Source organism: Idiotropiscis lumnitzeri, chromosome 6 (genome assembly GCF_059441095.1).
Source record: "Idiotropiscis lumnitzeri isolate Australia: NSW breed Sydney's pygmy pipehorse chromosome 6, RoL_Ilum_1.0, whole genome shotgun sequence".
NCBI classification, from domain to species: domain Eukaryota; kingdom Metazoa; phylum Chordata; class Actinopteri; order Syngnathiformes; family Syngnathidae; genus Idiotropiscis; species Idiotropiscis lumnitzeri.
This window is the reverse complement of record NC_142396.1, coordinates 6,744,121-6,771,476: the sequence shown is the minus strand read 5'-3', so window position 1 is coordinate 6,771,476 and position 27,356 is coordinate 6,744,121. Positions and strand designations below refer to the sequence as shown.

The following is a 27,356-nucleotide window of genomic DNA, read 5'->3' as shown; positions in this document are numbered from 1 at the left end:
ACGTCTTTTAATATGTTTTTGTTTGATCAAGTCCAGCCTTAAATTCATACCGTTTGGACATCAGAGACTTTTATTTGTTCGGCGCGCGATAATTTATGTCACACTTCAACGGTTTGTGTAGTTCAGTGGTGACACACTTCAAAGAATTAAAGTAAAGGCTGTCAATGTGATGCGATTGTTTTGTTTTTTTTCATCCAACCAAAAGAGAATTCATCATTGTATGTAAAAAGCCACTTTTGGCCAATGTGGAATTTTCATCATGATTTGTACTTCCTCGACTTCCACAAATCACATTCATAGTTGCCTCATTCACTTAACATTTATTGTCGTTTGTTTATTCGTTTTCATTTTTTTTTGTTGCTCTGAAGATGAATTCTTTCCAAATGAATAATGTTTTTAGTAACTATCAGCTGCAGAACCTCGCTCTTGTCTATTCTGTGCACTCGCCACAACCTTAAAATGAGATCCTCCTGTTCTTTGTAGTCACTTCCAAACTAGAGTAATGCTCAGTTAAGCGTATAGTATATTATTGTCGTTGTCGTTTGACAATAGCGTAGTGGGGGGGGGCATTATAGAAAATAAAAGTTGATTAAATGAATATATTAGGGATAAATATTAACATTGTAAGTAATGTTTTTTACAGCAGATGTGGGCAAAATACGGCCCGAGGGCCACATGCGGCCCGTTAAAACGTTTTAATCCGGCCCGCCGAACTTGAAAAAAATTAAATTAATAAGCCTTGTTAATGTTTTATTTTCTAAATACTGTGGTTTTTCAAAGACATATATATTGTTGTAATGCTTTTGTTCACGTTCATTTAAAATTAAATTATATTTACAATTTATATTTATAATTACATGTAATTATATTATTTGATTTTTTTCACCAATGAGGTGAGGTTACCAAAACACTCCATGCATTGTGGTCCGGCCGCTATGTCAAATTTTAGAACCCATTGGGCCCCCCCCCCCCCCCCCCCCCCCCCCCTATCAAAAAGTTAACTCATTCAAAAGGATCTTTGACGTCTTAAGCCGTCAATGGCAGTTAAGGTGTTAATTACATCTTTTTAAAACGTGCATAACATGACTACAAACAGATTTTCATCATTTTATACATTTGCTGGCCTTCCTCTTGACATCAACTGTGCTATTATCCATACATGTGAACTTAGATACACAGAGCGGCCCGTTCGCAGTTGCGCTCTTGGTTTCACAAGCATGCAGATGGCCAAATCAAAGCAGCATGTTTATTTATTGGATTGGGGGACGTTCAATACGGCAAACACAGGGTTGGCGAATGCGTGATCTCTGCTCCCGCCCCGCCGCCGCATCCGACGCGCTATCAATGAGAACCGAAGCCTGATGAATGCGTGGAATGCACGCTGACGTCACCGCATGTACCGCATCTTCAGTCACATGACTAGGTAAACACTCGGAGCGTGTTTTTTTTTTTTTTGTGTATGCGTGTGTGCGGTAGCACTTGCGGCTGTGACCAAAACTGTTTCAGGCTTTCTGTGTTGTTGTGAAAAGAATAACAAGTGCTTTGTGTATTTGTGTAAGGATTCCTTCCATGTTGACACATCTCTTAAAAAGTTGTCACCGATGTTTGTCTAGCTTGTGGTCAGACTGAACACATGCGGACGTGCGTTACATCACAAGAACGAGCCATGTGGACTAGTCGCATGCACATTCGTGCAACAAACATTGGCAGGCAACAGTTTGCGTTGCAGGTAGAAAATGCTAAACTTATTTATTTCTACTCTGCATTCCCCACTTACCACAATCACTCAACGGACACAACATTAAGTACACCGGCCATCTGTTCACAACATGTAACCAAAATATCAGAAACCACTTTCTGGTTTACACCACAGCTAACTACAACCACAATATTGTTGTTGTTATGACACATTTATGTGATTGTGATCTTAATTTTATAATCAGACATTAAAATAAAAAGGCTAAACTTTCAGTCTCACATTCACACCTATGGAGCGATAATAGTCATAAGTTTTGGCCCTTTTTTTCTCCAAAGTCCAAGTTGACTTTGTTGACTAGCTTCAGGCTAGCATGGCCAGTTTAGAGCGCCTCGTTGGCACGGTGTGGAAGAACTGCATCTTTTAGTCACCAGAGGCTGTGAGCAAGTTTATTTTCATGGTTCAGCATTTGAAAAAGTAGTGTTTGGTTGACTGGTGGGCAGTTGGGCGAATTCTGTGGACACTGCAGTTTCAAAAGTGGAGTTTCTTTGGCATTTTTAAAATTTAATCATTCAAATTTGTAGGTCATTGATAACGCTTATTTGTGATGTGTCAAAGTTCAAACTTAGAATACGTATGAAGGGACTTTAAACAGCACAAGTCACATTAGTGGAAGAAATCATGCAGACCGAAGTATCCTTTGGCTCATACTCAATGTGGACTTTTTTTTTTTTTTTTTTAAACATTTTTCATAATTTTTAATAGGAGCGTTTCTCATCCAAAATGAAAATTTGGAAGTGACTGAAAGCTAAACGTATACTTGGTCACACTTGATTATTAACATTACCCTGGTGAACAGTAGATTTTAACCAGAGATGGCTTTTTGTGTCCCTAGACATATTTTCATCATCAGTTTTTTGAGCTATATTCATTTATTTTTTTATTTTTTTTAGTTTGACCTGTAAAAGCTTGCGCTATACAGATTTTGCCGTGCATTGTACTGATGATTTATTTACATGACATCTCAGGAGAAAATTCCACCTGTTGCTAAAGCTACCCCTTAACTCCGAAATATTCTGAAATATTTATTATTATTATTATTATTATTAATAATAATAATATAATGAGATTATTATTGTTGTTGTTATTACGATTATTATTATTATTATTAATAATATAATGAGATTATTATTATTATTATTAATAATAATAATCATTATTATTATTATGAGAAACTGATGTGCTACAGAAAAACGAGGACAGATTTGGAATCAGCGCAGAAAAAAAGCATCTCTGATTGAAAATTGTTTCCACATTTGTTGACCAATGTGATGGGAGAAAAGCGAATAATTAATGAAGTTAAAATCAAATCTTGTCTTTTCAATGTTACAAAGATAGCTCCTTCGTTGGTAGTTATTCCACCTTTCCAGCAAGTGTTTGGAAATATGTGAAGTCATATTTGCTTTCGCCTTGCTACTTAAACAACCACATGATGAAATCATGCCTACCTTGGCACAAATCAGTTCTAATATTTGGGTTTGAAAAGCTTAATGGAAGCACCTTTTGGTTCTGTGTGATGCCATGCACCACTCAAACTGTCGCAACTCTAATTGCTACAACAGCAACTATTTTAGAGCTATGGCCAGTGGGTGTACATGTTTATAATTTAAGTGCAGTTCAGCGTTGAATACTCTGAATGTCTTCCATCACTGGCTACACACGTAAACAGCTCTTAAGCATGTATTTCCATACAAATATACATCTAATAATAACTAACTGTGCAGTCAACACAACTCTGGGTGGTCCGTGATCCTTCTACAAAAAAAAAAAAAAACCATGACGGGAATGTAGCGCGACATTAAAACAGAGTTGATGTTTGAAAGTGGAACATGCAGCTTCGATGCTATTTATTCCTCGCACGATCCGAGTGAGGCGGCGCTCAAACAACATGCTTGTGTGTCATTTATTTCCCCAGAGGACCCCAAGCTTCTCATGCGTTTGGCTTTTTCTCCCCTTATAGGCTGGCTAGCAGCTTCAAGCTCCATTGTCACGCAGGCGTGTCCTTTGAGAAGCTCGGCGCAGTCGGTCAGGGAAATGTGTCTTTGTACCTTCACGGTTCCTGCAGATTCTTGCTGCGTGGGGAACTGAGGCCCTCTGGGAATGTCACGGACAACTCTTGTCGCTTTACAAGCTAATGGTGGAAACCTACCCACGGGCCTTATGTTAGCCTCTTTCTTAACGCTCGAATGCAACTTTTTCCACCTTCGAAGAAAAAAAAAAAAGAGGAAGTAGAGATTTATGTCCGTATATGTGCACACAGGTTTATTAGGGATTAGTTGGTACTTTATCAGTGATTTATAAAGGCTGTCATTTAAAAGAGCATATTTTAGTGGGCCGTCACTGGTTTGTGTATTTGCTGGAGTGCTGTGGGAAACTGGATGGAATTGTAAATGTTCTTCAAGCATCGAGTGTGTGTTTGTGTGTGTGTGGGTGGGGGCGTGCTTTCCTCTCTCTGATGAGCGTAGACAGAGCACAGACCTTGCTGAGTCAATCGTGTGAATAAAAGATGAAATAATGTATGCAACGTGGGCCGCATTGCACGCTCACATTCTGCCTCCATCGCCTTTGGCCTCAATTCCGTCGTTTTATTTCGACATGGGCTGCCAAGTGGTGCTTTCATACTCCCGACCGCTGGAACATCAAAGCGCTTTACGTGCCGTTTGCGCCACTATCGAAATTACCCCTCGCTTGTACTCCGAAGCTCTCATTTTAAGGTCAAATTGTCGGTGTTGTTCAACCGGTCATTAAGTTGCTCTTGACGTAGCCGCACTCATCCAAGATAAATATTGTCGCCTATCCCAGTCAGACTTATGGCTTCATAAAAACATTTTACAGTGGAACTGCACCCACCCCTTTGCACCGCTTGCACAAATCGAATTTAATGGCTTTAATACACTCCATAGTCATCAAAACGGGGAAAACTGGATCTGCTTAACATTCAATCTTGTCTGATGTTTCACACATGTACGGCACGTGGGGGGGGGGGGGGGGGGGGGCTCTCTTACAAAGTCTCATACATTATTATAAACAACTCCAAAAGTCTGGTAGAGCTGAATCACTGATGCAGCCCTTTTGTTTGTGATCTGTTCTGATCACTGGATTTTTGAAGTTCCAGTCCGCTTGCATTAGGGACAATGTATGTTGAAGTAGGCTTATTTTGCTTACTGCATGGTTGGATTGGTTTTAGGCAAGTCATGCACTGCAGGTTGCCTCACTAGTTTTTCTTGAGTCTCTCGATGGATAAACGTCCATCTTCGGAGATGGGAGATCATTTCGTCCCAGGGATGGAACGGTTTCACGTCCATTATTGGGACGGAGGATGGAGGATGACAAGTTCCTAAAGAAAGGACAGATTAAGGAATGGCGAAATTGGCTTTTCGTCCGTCCTTTTGATCGACCTAACCTAATTTAAATACCACGTGTATAGAAATATTTGCACTCGGAGCAGAACAAAATCTTGAAATGCTGTTATATTTGCTGGCCCTCTAACTAAGAATTCAACTGAGTGAGGGAGGGAAGGAGGAGGATGGGGAGGGATGGGGGGGGGGGGGGAGAGAGAGAGAGCGAGAGAGAGAGAGAGAGAGAGAGCGAGAGAGAGAGAGAGAGAGAGAGAGAGAGAGAGAGAGAGCAAAAACATGGTAGCAATATGAATGGCTGTGTGAAGAAGCAATTGAGAGCCAAAATAAGCCTCATAAGTTGCATTTAATTTGAGCAAAGGGATGAAGTGCAACCATTTCTGCAGTCCGAGCTCATCTGTAAATTTGTCTTGCGCAAGAGTCCAAGAAAGGTCTGTAACTATAGCTGTGTTCTGAGTTTTAGGGGGGGTAAAAAGCGTCTCCCAGTGTTTATAATTATAGATAATAACTCATTTAATAACATGGAGACCCGCTGCTATTCGTCTGAAGCGGCTAATTTATGGACAAATCAGATTTTATGGCTAAATTTAGCTATTGTGGCTTTTAATCAATTGCTTTTTGCGTTTTGTAGTCCGGAAATGACAGTAAGTGGATGCGAATAGGAAATTAGCCAGCTAATGAGCGTTTAATGATGTTTATGTATGAATTATAAAACATCTGCCGTGAGCTTCTCTTCAGCGTCAACATGCATGGTTACGTTTTTTTATTTTTAGCCGGGAAAGACAAACAAAATGCATAAGGGCGGAGGGACAATGGAACGGAAGGGTGCCCAGGTCGCGGACGGAGGACGGGCCGGCAAAATAGTGTAAAGTGCCCATCAATTTTTCTTGAGCAAGACACATGTAGAGAACCACTATTCTCTCAAGTGTCATAACATGTTTTGCGAGCTCTTCCTGAGACTCTTGGGTGATCTGGTCAACAAGTAGCCACACACACACACACACACACACACACTGTCCACTGCATTGAATCGATTGCGATTTAAAACACACAAAGCAAACTGGCACCTTGCAGACGGAACAGAGCGGACGCTTGTAAAACAAACAAACAAGTGAACGCCGTGTTCCCTCCTTCGCCTCGCAAGGTCCCAACAGTAATCCTGACTGGACCATTATACTCTAATGTCTTTGGCATGCTCCTTTGAGGTGGGCTGCCAGGTCTTAGCCCGCCAGATCCCCTAAATACACAGCCGAGAACCTCATTCCTTGATCCAACCTGAGCTCATGAGCAAGACAAGTGAGCGTGCTCACCAATAATATCACGGAGAAATAATCGTCCCATCTTTGAGATGTTGAAAGCATCCAGGCCTTTTCAAGTCGGAATAAGGTCGAGATCCCATCCGCGTCGGTCATGTCGCATCAGCGTGGCCTTTCGTGACTCACACGGGAAAGGATTGAAATCCGCTCAGGCTTCCCCCCCGGGGATGATCAAGCTCATTAGTCACACATTAGTCAACAATAAGCAGAATCGAAATAAGAAAGCGTGAAGGGGAGATGAGGTGGTCCACATAAAGTTGAAAACACATCATGAATAATATTAGCGCATGTGAGCATTTTATTGGCCATTAAGTTTACGGTGAAAGTGCAGCCGATGCCAGTGGAGAGGTTGCGGCGTGTTAAACTTTGCGTAGACAAGTGTGTTCCTCATTTCCTGCGCACGGCCCCTCCGCTTTGGCAGCCCACCTTGATAGTTCCCTACAGTGATGACGCAAATGACCCATGATGACTGCCCCCCCCCCCCCTCCTCGCTAAAACCTGTAAAACATTAGCCAGCTTGAATCGCAATGACTCTCACTCGGCATCATACGCTCCCATCAGCGGGTGGACGAAAGGAGATTTACAAAGACTCCGCCCCCTGTGATCGACAACTGTGCTCGAGTGGATGTGGGAACAGTCGCCTGGACCTGCTGGTGCGAGATAGTTTCACCGTATCATCTTATTGTACGGTGTTGGAGTTCAAATGTTTTTTTTTCCTTTATCTCGTAAAACTAGATGATTTTTACAGACAAAACCGAATTGGATGCAATATTAATACAACACACGCAATCTAGGTTTGACATCATAAAACAGTTCAATAATTATTTTTTTGAAGACTAAATTGGTCATGAGCATGTATGTTTTTAGCATGCTTTGTGCTATGCAATTGGCGGGTGACTCGCCAAAAGTCAGATGGCAACAAGGTGATTTTAGTAAATGAGAAACTAACAAAATAACTAAATAAATAAATAGAATTGAAATTATATTGTTGTTGAATTTTCACAGCAAACCATGGTCTCTTTTTATTTTTTTTTTTTAATCGTGATCACGTGTAAAACACTTTTTAAAAACAAAAACTCATACTAAAACTAACAAACAAAATTAAAATTAAGTGTTTTTTATAAAAATCAAAACTAATAAAAAAAAAAAAACAGCCAAACTAAATAAAGAAAAAAATTAAAATAAACTCAAAACAAATTAAAAACTAAACCATAATAACCCTGGCAGGGACCCATATTGCATTGTTTTGTAAAACCTTGTATTACATATTCACAGTTATAGATGTACTTTTAAATCAGTGATTAAAAAAAAAAAAAAAAAACGTCCCGCAATGCCTTCATCACAAATTGCATTGAAACATTTTGTCACATAATGATGCATCTCGTACCGTATTTTCCTTGTTCCCAACACCCACGAAAAGTGATCTCTTGTATTGTTGCATGGATGACTTATGACTAAACTGCTGTAATATCCGAAGAGCACATCTCATCGCCAGAGACTTTGCAGGATGTGACCTAGTTTTTGGTAGCCGAGCGCGATGTCAGAGGAGTGCGCTGCAGACGTCAGCTTATCTCCGACGCGCCGCGCTGATAGAAGAACAAAGGAGGAATAAGAAGGGGAAGATTTTGTCTCCTCAAGGTTGACAGGGGTGAATAGAAGTTCAGCGAGGTGTGTTCTTATGTAAATAGATGTTTGTTTGAACTTTGAGAGACTTCCAGCTTGTGCCCTTGATGAGAAAAACGCGGCGAGTTTAATTGGACAGCGAGGAGATGCGCACACAATCCCCGGTTAAAACTAGTAAATCTTATTTAAGCCAACTGTGTACTCAGCACTCTTTTCTGTCTTCCTTCGCTTTTAATTGTCCTCACTGGATACTCAAGTGGCGTCTCAGTCAATTCAGGCCACGAGCTGACACACATGAATGTGTGAAGGCTGCAACGTAGAACAAAGTAGGACGCGGCGAGATGAACAGCGACGGCTAATGAAGCGCTGACCGTGAATGAATGATTAAGAAACGCGTGCGCACACTGTATCTGGCGCTGAGCTATATTTGGGATGAGGCCGTTTCCGGCTCATTTTCAAGACCCCTTTTTTTTTTTTTTTTTTAAATGAGTTGACGACAGTCTTGTTGGCTCATTCCGAGGCCTCTCGGCACGGGCGAGCCTGACGACGGGGAGGCTGCGGCTCGAAAGCGCAACACTTGACACCCAGCAGGAAGTGTTTCTTGGCTTGTTATTGGCGAGAGCAAAGCAAACAACAACAATATTTTCATCGGGTTTGTTTGTGCTGCGCACCTCAGAGATGGCGGCTGGCTTGCGGGCTGTGGCTCGGGGCCATGGCGGCGGACAAGGTATGGCTGAGACCCACTCTGCTGCCCTCTTAGCACTCTGACAGGGAGGAGATTTGGGAAGTTTATCTTGCTGCTACTATTTTCAATCTGTCAAGCATTTTTTTTTCAATGCGCCTATCCTTCTTGTGACCTTTCTGTCTATAAATAATAAGCAGGACAAGCATCGGGAAAACTGCTGTGGAGTACGGTGTTCGCTTTGCCATTCACGCCCGTATGTACGTTCTGACCCAGGAATGTCGGCGCATCAAAAATTCTTTCAGCGTTTGGCTGCCAATGAAATTGGTTCTCTTGTATTTTTTGATTTGGGTGCTGACAAATGCAGCAATTCGAGAGTGTTTCGGCGTCTTTGGATGGCACTTCACAGTGCCGAGGGACAATGACTCGGAGCACGCAATGGCCAAGGCAATCACCTGACCTGAATCCAATTGAGCATGCATTTCACTTGACACTTGAAGATAAAACTGAAGAGAAAAGGCCTCAAGTTGGAGCTGAAGAAAGTACTAAAAAGTGAACTTTTAGTTCATGATTGTTAATTTGTCCCAATACTTTTGATCCGTTCAACAAACGGAAAGCACATGTTAAGTATTTTCTCCATATTTTATATGGTCATGTTGATTATTAATGCTTATCTCATAATGATACACTAAGATACTCGCAAAAAGTTAATTGTTTTCTTGGGTATTTGACTTTTTGGTGGAAGTTCAAGATGAGCCCTCCAAACATTTGAATACCCATGTCCAACTGTTCAATTGTTCTGAACCTTTGCGCAACGTGGAGCGAAACAGTCCAAATTTGAAACAAGTGTTTAATCCACGAAGCAACCAATGTTTTTCAAAACATTCCAAACTTTAGAAAAGGTCAAATTAAGTTCAGCTGTAAAATGCATTTCAGGTTCAACCTCGATTTTTTTTTTTTTGTGAGCTAGCCAATAAATTTGCACTATGCCTGGTATGAGGAATTTAATTCCTAACCGCTTCAACACGAAATGCGGGATATTCACCTTTGTTCAAATGATTAGCAGGAAGCAGGATTTCTCATACTAAGATGAGGGCTGTCACAAATGAATCTTTTTAGAAACGATTATCCTATCGATTATTCTATCTCTTATGCGAGAAAACGCACCCCGACCCCACGCACAGCAAACACTGCCGAGTTTTTGTTTTTAGTTTTTTCCCTGTAAAATAATTGACAGTAAGAACTCACATTTACAAATAATAATGATTAGACAATTGTTGTTCATGTCCAGATAAGCCATTGTCTGCTGTCAAGCGCTAATCTGCTCCCTCGGTCCTTTTTTGGATGCGAGGACGAATATGATCGCAGACGTTTGTTGTTTGTTTCACTTTTTATAGTTCCTTATAATACAATAAAAGATCTAGCCGCAGCTTAATCGCTGGCCTGGTCTTTATTTATATATTTCCCACAATAATCACGCAGCACTTAGCAATCACACACAAGCGGGAAGCTATGCTAAGCTAAGTTAGCTGGAGAGGCTTTAACACACACACACTGAGCGGTCAAGACAAATGAGTGGAAATGCTTTGGACATAAATTAGTGATGGGGCGTACCTTGAAGAAGGTTTATTTTATTCGGTGTTAATTCTCTTAAAAGTACCAATTTAAAGTTGTGTTGCTGTTAGCTATAGCTACACCGAGAACGACGCTCTCGTGTGGAGAGTGTTCAAGCTCTGCCAACGCGTTTTTGTTTCTATCAAGTTTTGCGGTCGACACAATCGAGTTGGTCGACTTCCCCCCCCCCCCCCAGCCCTAGATGACGGCTCGAAATCTTTCCGGACAGCTTGATTCATAGCAAACAGCAATAATGTCAAACTGGAGTCTATCTGCACTGGACATTCTTCATTGTGGTCCTCAGAGATCCATTAAGGATCATTGAAAGCGAATTGGGAGCTCCACTAAAGACGCTCTCGTCAATATGAGCACATTTGATGAAAGTCTGTGATTTGCAGCTGAGTTCAAAAGGCAATTTTGTCGTAAGCGTGTCAGAGAGTACATGGTTTGGAACAAATGTTTGGCGTCATCGTAAGCGTTTATTGTCTTGAGTACTTGTCAATGATGCAGTCATTGCATTTTTGCAAATTATCTACCAAAGGGTCCAAATACAAGAAAAAAAAAATGTCTCTCGCTGGTCAGTGCAATGTAGAGGTCTGGCCTGTCTGTCTCTCCCGGCACCTGTTTGCTTTCTTACCGCATGTTTAAGGCTAAGTGCATCTGGTATTTACACGGGTGTGTTTGCAGTCGAGTTGGTCAGGAGGGTCTCGTTGGGTTTCATTCAGATGTCAGCGTTCGCCTTCATGTGACACACCGGGTTGGAGTGTCATTAGTTGATATTTTTGAAAGGGATCAAAATATAAGGTATTGATATCTGGCCAATATCAGCCATGTTTTAAGATATTTAGTTCTCACAAAGGATCCTGATATGTCTCTGTCACAACTTTTTTTTTTTTTTTTACCTGAACTTTATCTCATCTCAAGATGTCATTTTTAGTAGTATATATATTTATATTAATGCTGAAAGCGCATTATTATTTTTCTTTTAAATTCCATCCATGTGACCATTAAGATGTCATTTCTGTAACATTTATATAGTATATTTCCATTCGGTCACTCAATTTCCGCATGACTCAGCACTTTTCTCTGTGAAATGCATCATTGCCCGTCCTCTCTATGCCCATTAAGATGTAATTTTTATGAATGTATTCATGTTCATTAGGTTTGTGTTAATGTTTAGAGTGCATTGATAGCGTGTTGCTGCCAACATGTATGCATTTATTTGTTAACACAATTTGATTGATGACTTCCTCCAATATGGGATTTCATAGATGCATGGAAACACCGTCTAATTCAGTGTTTTATCATTTTTCAAAATTGTCCTAAATGGTAACTTAAGAAATATTAATGGAATATTTTGCTATAAAAAAATAATTGCAATGTTTTATAATTTAGATTCTTCAAAGTTGGCACCTTTTGCCCAGATAACAGCTTTGCACATATTGGCATTTTCTCAGTCAGTTTTATGATGCGGATGATACTTTATGACCTGGACTGACTTTCAATTCACAAATGTGCATTATGAGGAGCTTATAGCTTTGATATCTTCCTCTTCATGTGTTTGAGACCATTTGAATTCGAAGGTGTTTCCAAACTTTACGAACCACTGCCGATCAGCACCAAATACCACCCGGCATCGTTGGAAATATTACCCGGAATGAATGTTGATCATAGCTGATACTTCATCTTTTTGTTCAACCGTGCCGCTGCCAGCATGTTGTCAGTCAAATCACACAGTGCCACACGTTCCTCCGGGTTACTGCACGTATTTGTCAATTTTGTTCCAAAATTTAGTGCCACAAAACCGGAGTTGAATAAGGTGAGTGTGACTATTCTGTTTTTTTTATTTATTTATTTATTTATTTTATTTTTTTTTTTATCTTTATCGGAAAAAACAGGTCTTTATTTGTCATTGGTTTAATATCAATGTTACGTATAAGATATAATACTGGTATCAGTATCACAAGTTGACAACTTGTATCAGTTTGAAAAAAAATGTGGTTTTGAATAAAATTAAAAATACAAACAATTAAACCTTTTTAATTTTGCTTTGGCGTCATCTTACAGGGTTGACCCCAAATGACATTTGAAATATCTCACCGGAGGAATCATATTTGTAGATGTGATCTGCCGCCATCTCTCATAGCGGCTTCTTTGAGTGTTAATTTGCCGTCCCTTTGTGTTTACGGACCGCAGCACACATTTACCTCATGGTGTGCGCAAAGTGGATAGCAAACAAGCGGAGAAGGATAAACAGCGTCACGTATTCAAGCTCCTGCGGGAATAATTCATTAAGCATCTGCGGAGTCTTCCATGTGAGGAGAACGAGGGGGTAGATGCTGCATGACCTTGTGTCAATATTGAGAGAAAATGTATTCTCTCATTTTCACCAATGGAATTGTCAAAACATTTAGGAGTGAAAGGTGTGCCTTTTTTTTTTTTTAGTAAATTCGCCGGAAATACGCATTTTCAGATTCAAGTTATTTTATTGACCTTTGCTGGGTTTTATTTCATGATTGGGGCACGAGCAACATTTTAGCATGCAGTTGTTGGATATTTGGATAGCTGCGAACCAGAAAACTGGACTGTAAATAGTGCAATAAATTCATGTCCCCTTCGTGATTTATGACCTAGAATAGTTTTCCGCTGCGGACCGGTGCATACAAGTCGAGAACTTTTGCGGACCGGGCGACCGCAAATCCACTGTGTATTTTTATGTACCTTAATATGGTCGCTCTTGTAACGCAACAGATAACCATAGAACATCTAAAGCAACACAAAAAAGTCAAAATAATGTTCTGATCACATGTTGTAGTTAACCACTTTCCTTTCTTTAATATATTGCATTGAATTTTAATGCACATCTGAATGAAGGTGCGGCAAAACTTCAACGTTGCAGTCTGCTTGCATTGGGGCAAAAGACAAAGACTTGTTGATCTGATCACATGGAGCCGCATTGTTCTGGTGAATATCCTTGACAGTTGGTGCTTCAGCAGATCAACACCTGCAGGACTGGAAGTGGCATGGCCCGTTTAGGAATTGCTTACCTTTGCTGTACTGGATGCCTTACATTCAAATTTTAATGAGTCTTGGCTTCAAATTGTGCTATTCTAGTGGCATATCTCGACTCGTATGCTTGACTTTCTTAATCTTGTGATTAGGTGAACTCATGGAAGCATGGAGACCTGGCGGTTATCACGTCTGCCTCGCGTTTGTCAACCTTTCAAATCACTGACCTTTCTATGAGGAGTTTAAATATTCCTCCCGAAGTACTGTTTTCATTCGTATGTATCAGCTGTTCCGGCAAGTCTCTCTGTCACTCCTCTATCTTGCAATTTTCACGTGTACCTGATTTGAGCCGAGATTTTGGCCCGTTGCCCGTCATGAGACCGTGTCGCATTTCACACACATGAAAGGCGGGCTTACATAAGACTTGTTTATGTGTACACTTGGAAAGGGCTCATAAGGCACCACTCAGGTTTGCAATTGACTGAGGCGCTCTGTTAGCAGCCGCGCTGTTGTCAAAGCGTTAATGAAGCGGTTAATTGGCCGTCATTTACAGCGAATCTAATAAATGAGCCTTTTACCGTGTGGATTAACTGCTGCCTTCGACTTCCAGTTTACCTCTTCAGGCATGGCACGTGTGAAGACATACAAGGACGTACTAACTTGCTGAGGATCCAAGAGACACACACACACTGTCAACAAACCTCCAAATAGTTGGGTTATTTTCATGTTTTGTTTTTTTTTTTTCAATGTAAATGTCATGTTAACTTGGCAGCTGGCAACTGTTTTTGTTCCTCAACTTTCCTTATTTATTGACTTTTTTGACTACCAGCTGCTTTTTGTACCTTAAATTGACCCACCAAGATAAAGACGTTGGAATGAAATGATTATCTTTTTATTATTTGTAGACTATATATATAATTCTAAATTGTTAAAACCTACAATTTTTTGAGAGAAATTATTCTACATTTTAATTTAGAATTTTAACTGACTTATTTTAAAAATGGGCATTCATTCAATTTGAGATTTCGCAAATTATCATTTTAATTCACTCGAGATATGTTTATTTATTTCGTTATTTAATGTCAATATTGATCATTGAAAATGTTTTCAGGGGAAACAAAATTTAAATGATTTGACTAATTATGACATTAATGAATTCATCTAGTTATTTGCACTGCAACAGTTTTAATTTTGTATCTTTGAAAATTATTTTTAGAGCACATTTTAAATGTAAATGCATTTATTTACTTTACTAATCACCCTGAGGCATTGCTGTCATATTTTTTTTTTTATTTCCCAAACACAGTTTCTCACAATGCCGAGTGTTTTTTTTTTTTTTTTTTTTTTGTTTCTTTTTAAACGAGCTTACATCCAAGCAAATAAGAATAACAATCTCATATGTGTCTTGTTTGGAGTCAAGCGGCATTACAAGACGCAACGAATCACGCTGGTGTCAGTTTAAGCTGCTTGTAGGCCAGTCCTCACTTTTAGCCCACAGCGTGACACAACTCAATAAGCCCCAGCGACACATTCAATTACACCTGAATTATCCTTTTGGCGCCGATCCTGTGACGCTTGCCTTTGGTGAATGCGTCGCTGTGATTTGTCACAGTGCCATGTCGGCTTCGTCAAGGCGCCTTTGGACCAGAGAGCCGACATACATCCGACGAGGTTTTAGTCATGACTTGGCTGTCCAGAATTTCTGGAGCACGCGCCAGTGCTATAACGCATGCAGTGAGTCTGAAGAAAGTGGGGGAGGGGGGGGAAAAAATGAGGCGGAGGAGGGTTGGGGTGGCGAGGGGCCTGAGGAGGACACAGTGGCTGGTAATCAGATCCTCCGCCTCCACCAGACCCTCAGGCAGCCTGTAGGAACGAAAGTAAACCAAACCTGACTGTGAAATTGCATTAGATGTCTGTGCTTAGTGGAAAGTGGGGGGAGGGGGGGACACAACGTCATTTTTGCATGTACAAACCAGCAATCACATTGGCTTCTCCGCTTTTTCACAAATGCACACCACAATGTCGTAGGAATTATATCCAATCAAATTGTCAAAGATTATAACGCTCCATTTGGATTGACCAGAACAAAAATAAATTGGATGATTTCTGCTGATATTTGTAGTTTCCAATATTTTTGATGAACATAATTCCACTACATAGGCCAGAATGCTGACAATGTCCATCAAAACAAGTCGTTATGATCTTTGCAAAGGCAAACTCTTGGAGTGTTTTAGTGCTCTGTCCATCATGTTGTAGCTTTTCACTGATTTGACGAAAGTTTTTGTCTTTGTCGTCTTTCAGATTCTTGCCCGCTCAGACTGGGAACACAAAAGGGGCTCCCGAGGATCGCAGGTGGGTCGGACCGACGCAAGTCACACACGCACACACACTGAACGCAAACGTTTTACAAGCTTCAAACATTTTTCATCTGCAAAATCAATGAAGTCAGTGAAGATGATCTTTATAGCCGAAAGGAAGTCAAGTATCGTCCCAAATCTGAGTTTCATTCTGGGACTTAATGTCATGGGCTCACACATAAGCACAGCAAATCATGACCTGATCCAATGAGAATTGACACTGATGTAAGCGTCTGAAATTTCAGAAGTTAAATATCAATTCTATAGCACATGTAAACATTTTCAGGGTTTACCTGACTAAAATGGATGCATTGCCGGCATTGATTGTCAAATATAATGCCATTTTTTTTATTTACCGGTACTTTTTATGTATGCTTTATAAGTCATGGAGTACTTAAACAACAACCTATCAAAAAATAATAATAATTGCAACCAATTATTTATTCAAAGATGTCAAACTGTTGCCGTTAAAGTACAATACTTTCATATTATTAGTAGTATCATTTCATAACATCATTTATAAGTGGTATATGTGAAAGCGTTTGCAGATCCTTCCATTTTACTCTAAAAAGACTACGGTACATGTCGGAGAATTCAGCATGGAGATGCCTCTCGGAAAGAAACTGTGAGTTAGTTTGTCTTTGTTTTGATGCACCTGTAGCGCCTGCCAGAGGGCAACAGGTTGAAGAGGTGCGAGCTTGGGTGCGGAATGTCCTTAATAATCTTGTGAGCTCTGTTGGGGCACAGGTTGGAGTAGATGTCCAACAGGGAGGGGAGAGGCCAGCCAATAATCCTCTCCGCTGTTTTGATTGTTCTCTGGAGTCTCACTTTGTCTGCCTCAGTACAGCTGCTGTACCAGGTGGACACACAGTAAATATAGTTTTTAAATATTTTATTATTATAAACTGTTACCCATTATTTTGCAAGGTACCACCTGCTATTTTTTTTTCCGATATCCATCCACAGTATACAGCATGCAGATGCACACTGAATGATTTTGCCGTTTTTAATGAGATGTAAATCTTTGTTCTGTCGTTACCATTTATTTAACTGACCAATGAAAACACTTTGAATTATGTCATATTAATGAGGTATTTACAAACTGTACGCAAATTAATTTTCATGTCAGAAACATGCTTTATAAACGATGACCTCAGTATTTACAAATTCTTTGCTAATGCTTATGAGTGTGTACTCATTATAAAGTTTTACCATTAAATTTTCCGCATTTTCTGCTTAGTGATTAATTAGCATAGAATTTGGTTAATTTCCTTAACATAGCTTGCCATTGTAGAGAAATTATTTAGGTGCTGATTTGTCACTGCTGCTGTCAATCAGCCAGACCACTCCCCCCTCAATGGTCCTCCAGGCCACGCCCACTTTGAGCATCGTTTACAAATATTAGTGAGGGCCGGAGCGGGGTGAGTACCCTTTTAAAGGCCAACTAGTCCCAATCTTTTTGCAGACAAATTGACCCCCACATACCCTGCTTTGACGTTACCTTCTCCGTGTTTGGAAGCTGAGCGTATGGGCGTCATCGATGTATCGAGCTGCCACTGAGCCACGGGGCATCATTGTGGATGACATGGAAAACAAGCAATGCCCTTGGATGTTGGCACGGCTGCGTTTGTGCGTGCGTGCATTTGCGTGGCGCTGCTATCAGCACGACAGGCACACAAAATGAATAGAGTCGGCGACGACGGCGTCAGATTAGATAACGCCAATAAATCCCGCAAAGTTGTTGTGGGATGAGGAAATTAATTATTCTTTAATGACGTGCGACCGTAACTCTGCTATGACTTCTGTAATTTCTGCTTCGACTCGCCGTGGTAGTTCACATCCGCACGGCAGTGTGATCTCCCCCTCTGGCCTTGTTTGATTGATGCGTCCTCTTCAGTGATTGGTCATTTTTGCAAAGCCGGTGTCCGTCCGTGGAATCCTGCAAGCTTCCCAAGACATGCGAGACGTTGACGTTTCGTTGGCAAGCGTCTCCATCTGCAGGCTGTTGTCCCTTGGCTCTGTTTTTTTTTTTTTTTTCTCCCACGGAGGCTGTTTGGCTTGCTTGGCCGCGCGGCCGTGACACCTCGTCGCATGTCTGCATCATACAGCCGCCTCTCGTGCTGCTCGCTTGATTGATTTGCGCCGTGTCGTATTCGCCAGCACGCCGCACATTAGCGGATTCGCTTTCCAAACCGCATCTTTTATTTTCCCTCGCGGGCCAAAGCTCTCGGGGATGTTTTAGCTGTGGCATTGACATTGAACTTACAGTTCGTATGGAAAGGGTCTGTATTTTAAAACGATTGCAGACAATCAAAACATAGCAACAAAAAAAAAAAATCACTTCAAGTTGTCCGTCCTTATTAAATCGGTACGAAAAAGCAATGTTGTAACATTTCCAATACAGTGCACTTCGATTATGATGTGCCCATTTCATTGTCAGCCAAAATCTGATTTTAATAGCTGCCGAGCATGTCGTACCACATAGTCAATTTCGCCGCTGTCTGGAAGAAGCCTCCGGAAAAAAAATAAAATAAATGCGCTTCATTCAAGGTCTATTCTTATATTGCTATCATATGCCATTGCATAACACAACAGCATCACAAAATAAATGCTAAAAAAAATGCTAATTTTTTTATGCTGGAGTCGATTAAAATAGTACAAAAAAGGCGACAGTAGATGCCGTGCACTTCAAGTTGAGAGAGTTTCATAACATGTCACAAAACTGAACGGCTATCCCACATGATGTTAACAAACTGCTTGTTAAACGTCAGGGTTCTAACTTAACACCCAACAACTGCCAAGTACAGGTTAGAATTCATTTTGGTGAGTGATGATAAAAATTTACCAGCCAGTTTTGGGCTGGGTGACAAAAATCGATTGGAACGGAACGATTCTCCTGGAATTGTTCGCATTTTAAATTTCTGGTTTTCTGCTACGGTGCATCTTATGTCTAATGACCCAAAAATGAGACCAATGAAGTGTGCAGGCAAATGACACGGGCCACGTCAAATGTAAAAAATAAATGACCGTACTTTGGACACCCTGAAAAAAGAATATCAAACATCCAGACGTTAAATATTGGGAACAATTACGCCACTCAACCTCTGCACAACGAGGAACTTGGAGTTTTGCAACACTTGCCAGACTTAAGTTGCGTTCAAGAGCGGCAGTGTATTTGTTTTCAAGCTATTTTCACAAAATGGCCGCCCCCTGAGATGGTTTTCATATTTCACAAACATAATATTCAAGCAATAAGTCTTTAGAACAGCGGTTCTGCATAGAACATTTATGTAACACACAATTTTTTTTGACTTGACTTCCCCTTTAAGTTAATCATCAATTTCCAAACTATTACTTATATTGTTATGTCATGTGTGTTTTTTTTGTCCATTTTTCATTTATCTAGGGTCATATATTGAATAAACTGTTTTATATTTATTAGTGCAAAATTACCATTCTGGGAGACTCTTACAAAGCATACTAGAGCGACTCAAAGTGACCCTGGAAAAAGAGAGGTAGTTTGGACACATTCCAAACCGGTGTAAGAAATACAGTCATAAAATTCGATTAGTTGAAATAATATAACTAGCAGTAGTTGCCAAATGCACTCAAATATGTGAAATGATGGAATAACCGCGACTTCCTTTTTATGAAATTGATTTTATTTTGATTGCCCCACATCCCCTTTCCATCGCCTTACACGCCCTTTGCTTGAATAAAACATGCAATAACAAGATGTTGTGGCCAGGCTGCAGCGGTGGAATCGGGTTCAGCAGAGTTTGAGCAATTTGCTCGCTTCTTAAGAGCTCGTAAAGGGAGTTGCGCTCGCGGGTTGTTTGGGAAGTTGGAAGCTGAGTGCTGGGTGTAGTTTTGGCTCGACGAGACTGGCTGGGAACGAGGAGAATCCGGAGGGAGCTTTGTGCTTAGTCCTCTGCTATGATTCACACTATATCACTGCTTTGTTATTGTTAGTGGTGAACTCTTCAGATAATCCGTTCAGGACCTTTGTATGCATATGCACCGGCCCTGAAAAAGGGTGGGCGGGGGATTTGCAAAAGTAAGCAAAAGTCATTTGTCATTATTATTCTACTAACCAATTTCTTGCTCAATATAGTCCCATTTGTGCAAGATTATGACTGAGACCCCAAAAATCATTTAGCATGCATTTCGTAGCCCATGTGAGGACTAATAGTTTCTTATAGGGTTTAAATGTGTTTACTTGGAAGATCAAACACTTTACTTTCTTTCCAGTAGGCCCCCGAGGCCATTTGTCCCAGCGTTTACTTCCCTCGCGGGACACATTATTTTCTCACTATTGCACAATTTCAACAATCCCACACATCACTGTCCGTTTACTGCAGACTCCGTGAATGGCCTGTTTAGATGGTGGAGCCAAGAGGTTAAAAGTGCACAATGAGGACCAGATTAGAAATAGCAAATATGTGACCTGTTTTTGTGTACTCCATTGATAATCATTAATAAACGTTATCAGAGCCAAGGATGAAAATGTCTTAATTATAGTCATAGAAAATTATCCCATGTGAAGGACTGTCCAACAACACTAGGAGAGGTTGTTCCCTTTTTTTTTTTTAAACACCATGTGGTTGCATTGTTTGTCCTCAAGTTTACCAGATGACGGAAGATAATATCATGACCCAAAAGGAGTTGAAATGTTTTAGAATGATTCACTCATTCCCCTGACTTAAAACCCAAAGAGCATGTATTTTAGCTTCTACAGCAGAGACTGAAGGGAGTAATAAGCCAAAATGAAATGTTGAAACCCATGTACTTGGAAAAACAAGCTCCTCTCATTTTCCTATTTTCATGTCAAAACCAAGTGTTTCCAGTCTACTGCAAAACATAAAGTCATTGGCCTCACTTTCCCAGTATGTTGTACTTGCACAATGTTGAGACAGGAACGCTGACTCCTACTCGGTCTAACTATTTGAAACACTGCATTCTGACATCTTTTTTCAAAATTTCTAATATTTTTAAGACAACCTGTCATTTTTCTCAGTTTAGAGCTCCCATGCCGTCAAAATCAAACTCAAGCAGTATGGCAAACAATTAGATCATGTTTAGATGTAAAAATTGTTGAGCATATACATGACATTGAGTAAAAAGTTGACAACGGGTGATAACTCCTACTATCAATACCGGGACTTTATGAAAAAAGAGCAGGTTGGTGAGCGAAGAAGTTGACCTTTCTCATAAGTGCTTGTTTCGAGTTCTCAGTTTTACCTTACTGTGAACCACCTAGCAATAACATTAGCACCACAAGTTTTACCTTTTTGTGAACCACCTAGCATTGGCATTAGCCTAATCGGTTTTAGTTTCGTGTGAACCACCCATCAATAGCATTAGCACTATAAGTTTTACCTTTTTGTGAAACACTTAGCATTGGCGTTAGCCCCATCAGTTTTACCTTAATGTGAACCACCTAGCAACGGCATTAGCACTATCAGTTTTAGCTTATTGTGAACCACCTAGCATTAGCATTATCCCCACATCGTATGCTTGCTTACATGCGCTATTAAGAAATATGATCCATGGTGAATCACCAATCATATTCACCTTTGAGAAATCAGCAAATTGGTATTTATATATTCAATATTGATGACAAACCCAGCTGTGTCAAAGACCAGCTAAAATAGCTTGAAAAAAGGTCATCCTGGGAATTCCTGATTCCAAATGATGGTACAAACCCGATAAAAGGACATCAAAGATTATTAAAAAAAAAAAATCTAGAATATGAATGCAAATCAGGCACGAGACCTTCAAGAAGTCATTTTTGCTGTTGTTTACTCTGATCCGTGTGCAGGCACGAGTGAGCAAAAGCTGCGAGTGCACACAAACGAGGCTTCAGAAGCGACTGCTGATTTGTTTTGACGAGCCCTGGCTCTCGTGCGCACGGACGGGCCCTCGTCCGGGCGTTGGTCCACCGCACGCCTGCTGACGCACTCTTCCACAACGAGTTCACACGGCCAGTAAAAAAAAATGCTTCATCGCGCAGGCCGCCATCACTCATCCATGCCACAACAGAATGTTCACGCGTCGCCTCGTGTTTGACTTGGCTGTTAGCTGATCATAAAATCGTGTTTATTGATACTTGTTCATGGTTTAAATGTTACATGTCAACAAAACCAAATATCGGCCTTGTGCATTAATCATTTTGCAGCACAGAATTCTGGCACAGGCCACCAGGTTAGGAGGAATATTGCGAGCTCTCGGGGGCTAACAACATTCAAAGTTGAGGCTGTTAATTTAAAGCAAATGTTTGCTCTGCAGGTACGAGAAAAAAATGTTTTTATTGTACTTTTGGAAACCTCATTTAAAATGGATCATACTCTATATTGTTATGAATGACATGAAGGATTGGTGAACAGCTTATGCTGACCTTCATGACTCGTTTCGACTCCGAACGATCATACTTTCAACAGTTTTGAAAAGTATTTTCCTGTCCAATCCTTCATTGTAGCTATCCAAATATTTGGCGTTGAGAATGTGTGTTTTTCCACAAAACAGCCGAGTGAGTCAGATGTGGTTCGTCACTTGTTAAGAAACACAAAGAGTAAGTTGATAAATGCCCAGGAAAAGTGAAACAATTATTCTATTCTAGTGGAAAATGAAAAAAATTAATCATGATGATACCAGTTTCAAACATTAACTCTTACAATTAATTCTTAATTATTTGCTATTATCGATTTATTATCGTTTTTTTAAAGCCTTCAGCTATTTGCTAACACAGTTACTGGTTTTTATGTATAGTTTATAAGTAGTTTTTATTTTGTGTATATATTTTTGTGATTACTAAGCAACATTAAATTAAGTTAAATTCTTTAACCCTCAATAAAAATGAATCAAATTCACCTTTAAACTTAAAGGCGAACTTGATTAATTTTTAATCCCACTGATTAGCGAGAGATAGTTCTGCTCGTATGCACCGTTGTCGTGCTGTGTGTGTATTATGCTTACAATTTTCAGCAATATATACCGTGTGTTGTATTTCTCTAGACCAGGGGTGGGCAAACCTTTTGATTGGCGGGCCACAATTTGTTCTAAAATTTGACAGAGGGGCCGGACCAGGAACAGATGGATGGAGTGTTTTGGTGACACTCACCTCATCTGAGAAAAAAAAACCATGTAATTTTAAATGAAAGTGAACAAAAGCATTAAAACAAAATATATGTCTTTGACACACCTCATTATTTAGAAAATAAAACATTAAGAGGGTTTATTCATTTCATTTTTTTCAAGTTTGGCGGGCCGAATGAAAACGTTTAACGGGCCACATGTGGCCCCCGGGCCGTAGTTTGCCCACGCCTGTTCTACACATTGCCACAATGCTCAGAAAATCTTTCATGGCCACAATAAAAATCAAACCTAACTCCACTTTTATAGGCACTGAGGTCCAGTTTGAGAGGTTCTCAAAGCAATGTAATGTATGTAAAGTTTTTTTTTTTTGTTTTTTTTTCCTGTAACAAAAAACATGAACTAGAAAGCCAGAGCGCCGCCAAGGTCACACACTTGTTATCTGGATGAGTAAACTCATTCAACATTTTATCATATGTTGTAAATATTTACCATTTGTATGCATGACTTCTAAAAAGAAGAAAAATCAAGTTGTGGAGTCCATCCTGGAAAGAGTCTGAGCTTACACAATTTACTGACATTAATGGAACTTTATCTCATCTGTTTTGTGACAATTCTGAGGCAAATTTGAACTGCAAATTGCACCACTTAATGGGAAGGTTCCGCTGTATTTATTTGCAGATGATCCAGATGGTCCGTGCGTGCAAGAGTGTGTGAAGATATGAGACCCGCTAGGGGTCATTGTTTTCTTTTTTCCATCCAGATGTTGTGCAGCAGGAAATTCTCAAATCAGCTTGTAAATAACCCAAGAGACTCTTGTTTACGTGTCGTGTGGACAACGTGGTGATGCAAATAGGTTATTTGTGGATAAAGAATAACCTCGTCGATGAACAAATCTCTTTTTGTACCGGACAAACCAAAAGTGGCAATAACTGCAGACGAGGAGGGAACTTTTATAGACACGCCGACCTATCAGATATGAGCAAGGAAAATAACGTGAAATGTTCCCACATGTTGGCTGAATGGGGAGTGCGCACACACTCACACACACACTCGTGTTGTGTTCAAGCCAGCCCCAGGATATTTAAGACAGCATAAACATACTTTTTTTTTTTTTTTATTCAGGCTGTCTAGCAGCTGGTGTTAAAGGGAATGTGACATTGGGGCGGAGGAAAAAAAAAAAAAAATCCGATAACGCAAAACGAGAAGTGGTGAGTCTGGTGGATCTATTCACCGACAGTCGAGACGGAGCCGAGCTCCCTTGCAGACGCTCAGGAAGATGTGAAAGTTAGCAGCTACCGCGGGAGGGATACAATAAAGCCGTGTTGTTTTGCTTGGACGTTGCTAATGAGCCCATTCATTAAAATGTCGCCGCACAGATGTGCTGAACATGCTCCAGCCTGATTTTGTTTGGTCTAAAATCTGCAAGCATGTCGACCCAGACTACTGTGACTACTTGTGCCCTATTTTTTGTTGTTGTTGCCTTTTCTAATCTGCAAGAGGCCATTTAAGGTTTAGAATTAAACCAACCCGTGGTGCCGTTTTGGGGTGTCCTGACAAGGGATGATTTTGGCAGTTCAAGGATTTCGCAAAAAAAAATTTCACAGAACCAATTTTATGTCAGTTATAGAAACCATCGATACCTCAAAATGGATTTTGTGGCACGTCAGAAAAAAAATGTCGAGCATCACCCATTGCACTAAAAGTTTATATTTAATCTGTGCAGATCGCTACAGATGTATTCCGTTAGACCGATAATAGTTTTACAGTAAATGTTTTGAACCACGAAATGGAAAAATGCAGATGTTAGCTAGTTGAGCCCATGGGGCAAATTAGAAATCGGATTGGTTAAAGAAGCAGTCCCTCAGAAAGAGAGAACAACAGCTTGAAACGGATATTTACTTGAATAATGTATTTGAATTAAAGTGAAGTATATTTAAGTCAAAGACTGTTTTGTTCGTTTTTACCGGCATTTTTCTTCGAAACATTTCTCAAAACTGCCCACAGGCAGCAGTGTTGGTTTGCAAAGCCCAGTGGCAACTTGAGCACGGTGTTTTGTTTTTAGATTTATATCCTGAGTTAACGCCTTATTTTTGACAGCCCTAATATATGTTGTCTAGCGATCAACATTTTTTACCTAATTAATCACCACATTTTCCAAAATTGATGGTGATTAATTCAACTAAATTTCCCTATAAAGTGTGTCACATATTTATTTGAGTAAAACCTTGATGTTAGTGTGACCGAAAAAACAAAGTGTCTTTCACCTCCACGGCACCTTTAATAATACACTTTAATGACTCCTTGAAATTGCGACCGCTCAGGCTCATAAAAGTATCTGCTGACTTGCAATTGCGTTCATGTCTCCGTTCTAGTCGTCAGGCACCAGCGTCATGGTGGACATCGCCGTGATGGGAGAAGCACATGGACTGATCACAGACCTGCTGGCTGACCCCTCTCTGCCCTCCAACACCTGCACCTCACTTCGGGCTGTCAGCAGCCTGCTCACCACCCAGCTCACCTTCCAGCCCTTGCACCGGCCACGCCCCGCTCCCCTCCTTAACCCCTCAGATGCCTACGTCTGCTCCGACTCCGAGGAGGGACCCGAGAAGGGAGAGAAGACGTCCATCCATAAGGTAAGGAAATTCACGGAGGCAACATGTGCTGCGAATCACGATGAGAACACTGGGGCCCAAAATTTTAAATGCGCATTCGTCTTTGGGAAGTATGTGAAATTACGCTTAGATGGAACTGCGGTCCACCGTCTCATGGCCCAAATGATTTAAAGGGCACAATTGATTCTACACACATGTTAATCTCTGGGCCCGTTTTGCCGCTAATGGCTGCTGCTGCTGCTGCCTCGCAGACCTTTTAGCATCAAATGAAGTGTGTTTTCATAGAGTTGAGTGAAGAAAAATAGCGCGTGTCTACTGCTTGGAGCTTGCTTCTCCTTTTCATAGCCACAGCTGTGTCAACATGACAGATGTTCAGAAGGCAGACGTGGTTGCGTGTGCGTGTGTGCGCGGAGCAGGAGAAAGAAGGGCAACATGGCGGCGAATGCGGCTGTCGAAAAAGGGTAAAAAGACACTCGTGTGTGTTAAAAAGTCGGTTGGCCGCCACAGTTGATGTTTTTTAAAGTGTTTTTGAAGGCGACACCCATCCTGGCTGTCCTTCGATGAAACCAATCTGATTGTCTGGACTTGTAGGCGGGACCACTGAGTCTGCACTTATTAGGACTCCCCGGACTTGACGATGTCCAGGTTTGTCTGTGTAACAAGAGAACTGCAAAGAGGGAAGTTAGTCAGCAATGACAAAATAATGAAGAAAAGTTGTCACTTGCTTTTATTAATAGCAGGATGTTGGCTTTTCAAACACTTCTTTTGTAAATTTATATTCAACAAAGAAAGACTTTCTGCTTTGACATTTCAGTTTCAAACATCGCATCCGTCTCCATCTTTATGTACCGCTTGCGTTATGGAGAGCCACAGACTATTCCCAGCTGACTTTGGGTGAAAGGCAGACAAGCCCGGGACTGGTCGCGCGTCAATCATCAGGTGCATTTAAAGACAAACATTCCCACGCATATTCACACCGTCATTGAATCGGGACGGAATCCACACTGGCCCGCATGGAAGTCGGGCGAGCCAGACCAGCCTTGAGTATTTAGCGCACATTCACTTACTAGGCTCTATTTTGGTACTCAATGCAAGGCTACTGCAAAACGGTCTAACTGCGCATGACTTCAGAAACAAAGCGTATGCGCCGTTGTGGGCGTGGACACAGTTGACTGGTTTCCTGGCCATTGAAAGCGTCCCATCTTTTTTAGCGTCGGAAGTGTGCCATGGCGGAAGCATAAACCAACTAAATGGAGTTCATGCAGGAGATCGATGCGGGCCAAGTATGTTTATAAGGAACTGCAAGATCTCCACTTGTGGATGATGTAAAGTAAAATAAAGTAAAGTGGACCTTAGAACACCAATTATGCAACTGTGTGTCACAACTCACCCCTACCTCAGTTTCATTCCTATGGTAGTGACATAACTCGAATTAGTACCGTATCCAGAATGTATCATAGTCTATCGTTAACCTAAGGTAACACCGTAGTAAAGTCAGAATTACAGTAAATATTTGCATGACAAACACAAATTTTAGATTGCAAACCCTGCTCAACTCAATGCCGTCCCGAAATCGTAATCAATCTCTCATTTAGAACGCTAAGAAAACCGCAAGTTAATTACACCATCATACAACACAAGTCTCATTTATTTTATTTTTTTTTAAATCTATTGTTTTATGTACAACCATCAGATGAGTGGAGTACAAGCACTATTTTCTTGTCCACTGAAAGCACTGGTCATATAAGGTCATCAAATTGAAAAAAAAAACACTAAATACGGTTGTCCTTTTCCTCAAAATGTCTTAATTCAAAACCATCATAAATCAAGGACATTTCTCTGGACATATTAAATGATTTTAGCTAATGAAAGGAGTGAAATGCAAATTACTGTTCAAACACATGAATAAACATGTTAGTTTAACACCACTGACAGT

General features: G+C 40.6%; 1 protein-coding gene across 3 annotated transcripts in view; it reads left to right on the top strand.

Annotated features, from left to right (window-relative positions):
* The window catches only part of LOC148334849 (cGMP-inhibited 3',5'-cyclic phosphodiesterase 3A-like), a 65,292-nt gene that overhangs the window by 23,638 nt on the left and 14,298 nt on the right, over nucleotides 1-27,356 (top strand). For all 3 annotated transcript variants that reach the window (XM_088298957.1, XM_088298956.1, XM_088298955.1), the window contains exons 2-3: nucleotides 15,658-15,708; nucleotides 25,181-25,441. In XM_088298957.1, the coding sequence (XP_088155083.1) occupies nucleotides 15,658-15,708; nucleotides 25,181-25,441 (312 nt within the window). The remainder of the gene's footprint in view (nucleotides 1-15,657; nucleotides 15,709-25,180; nucleotides 25,442-27,356) is intronic.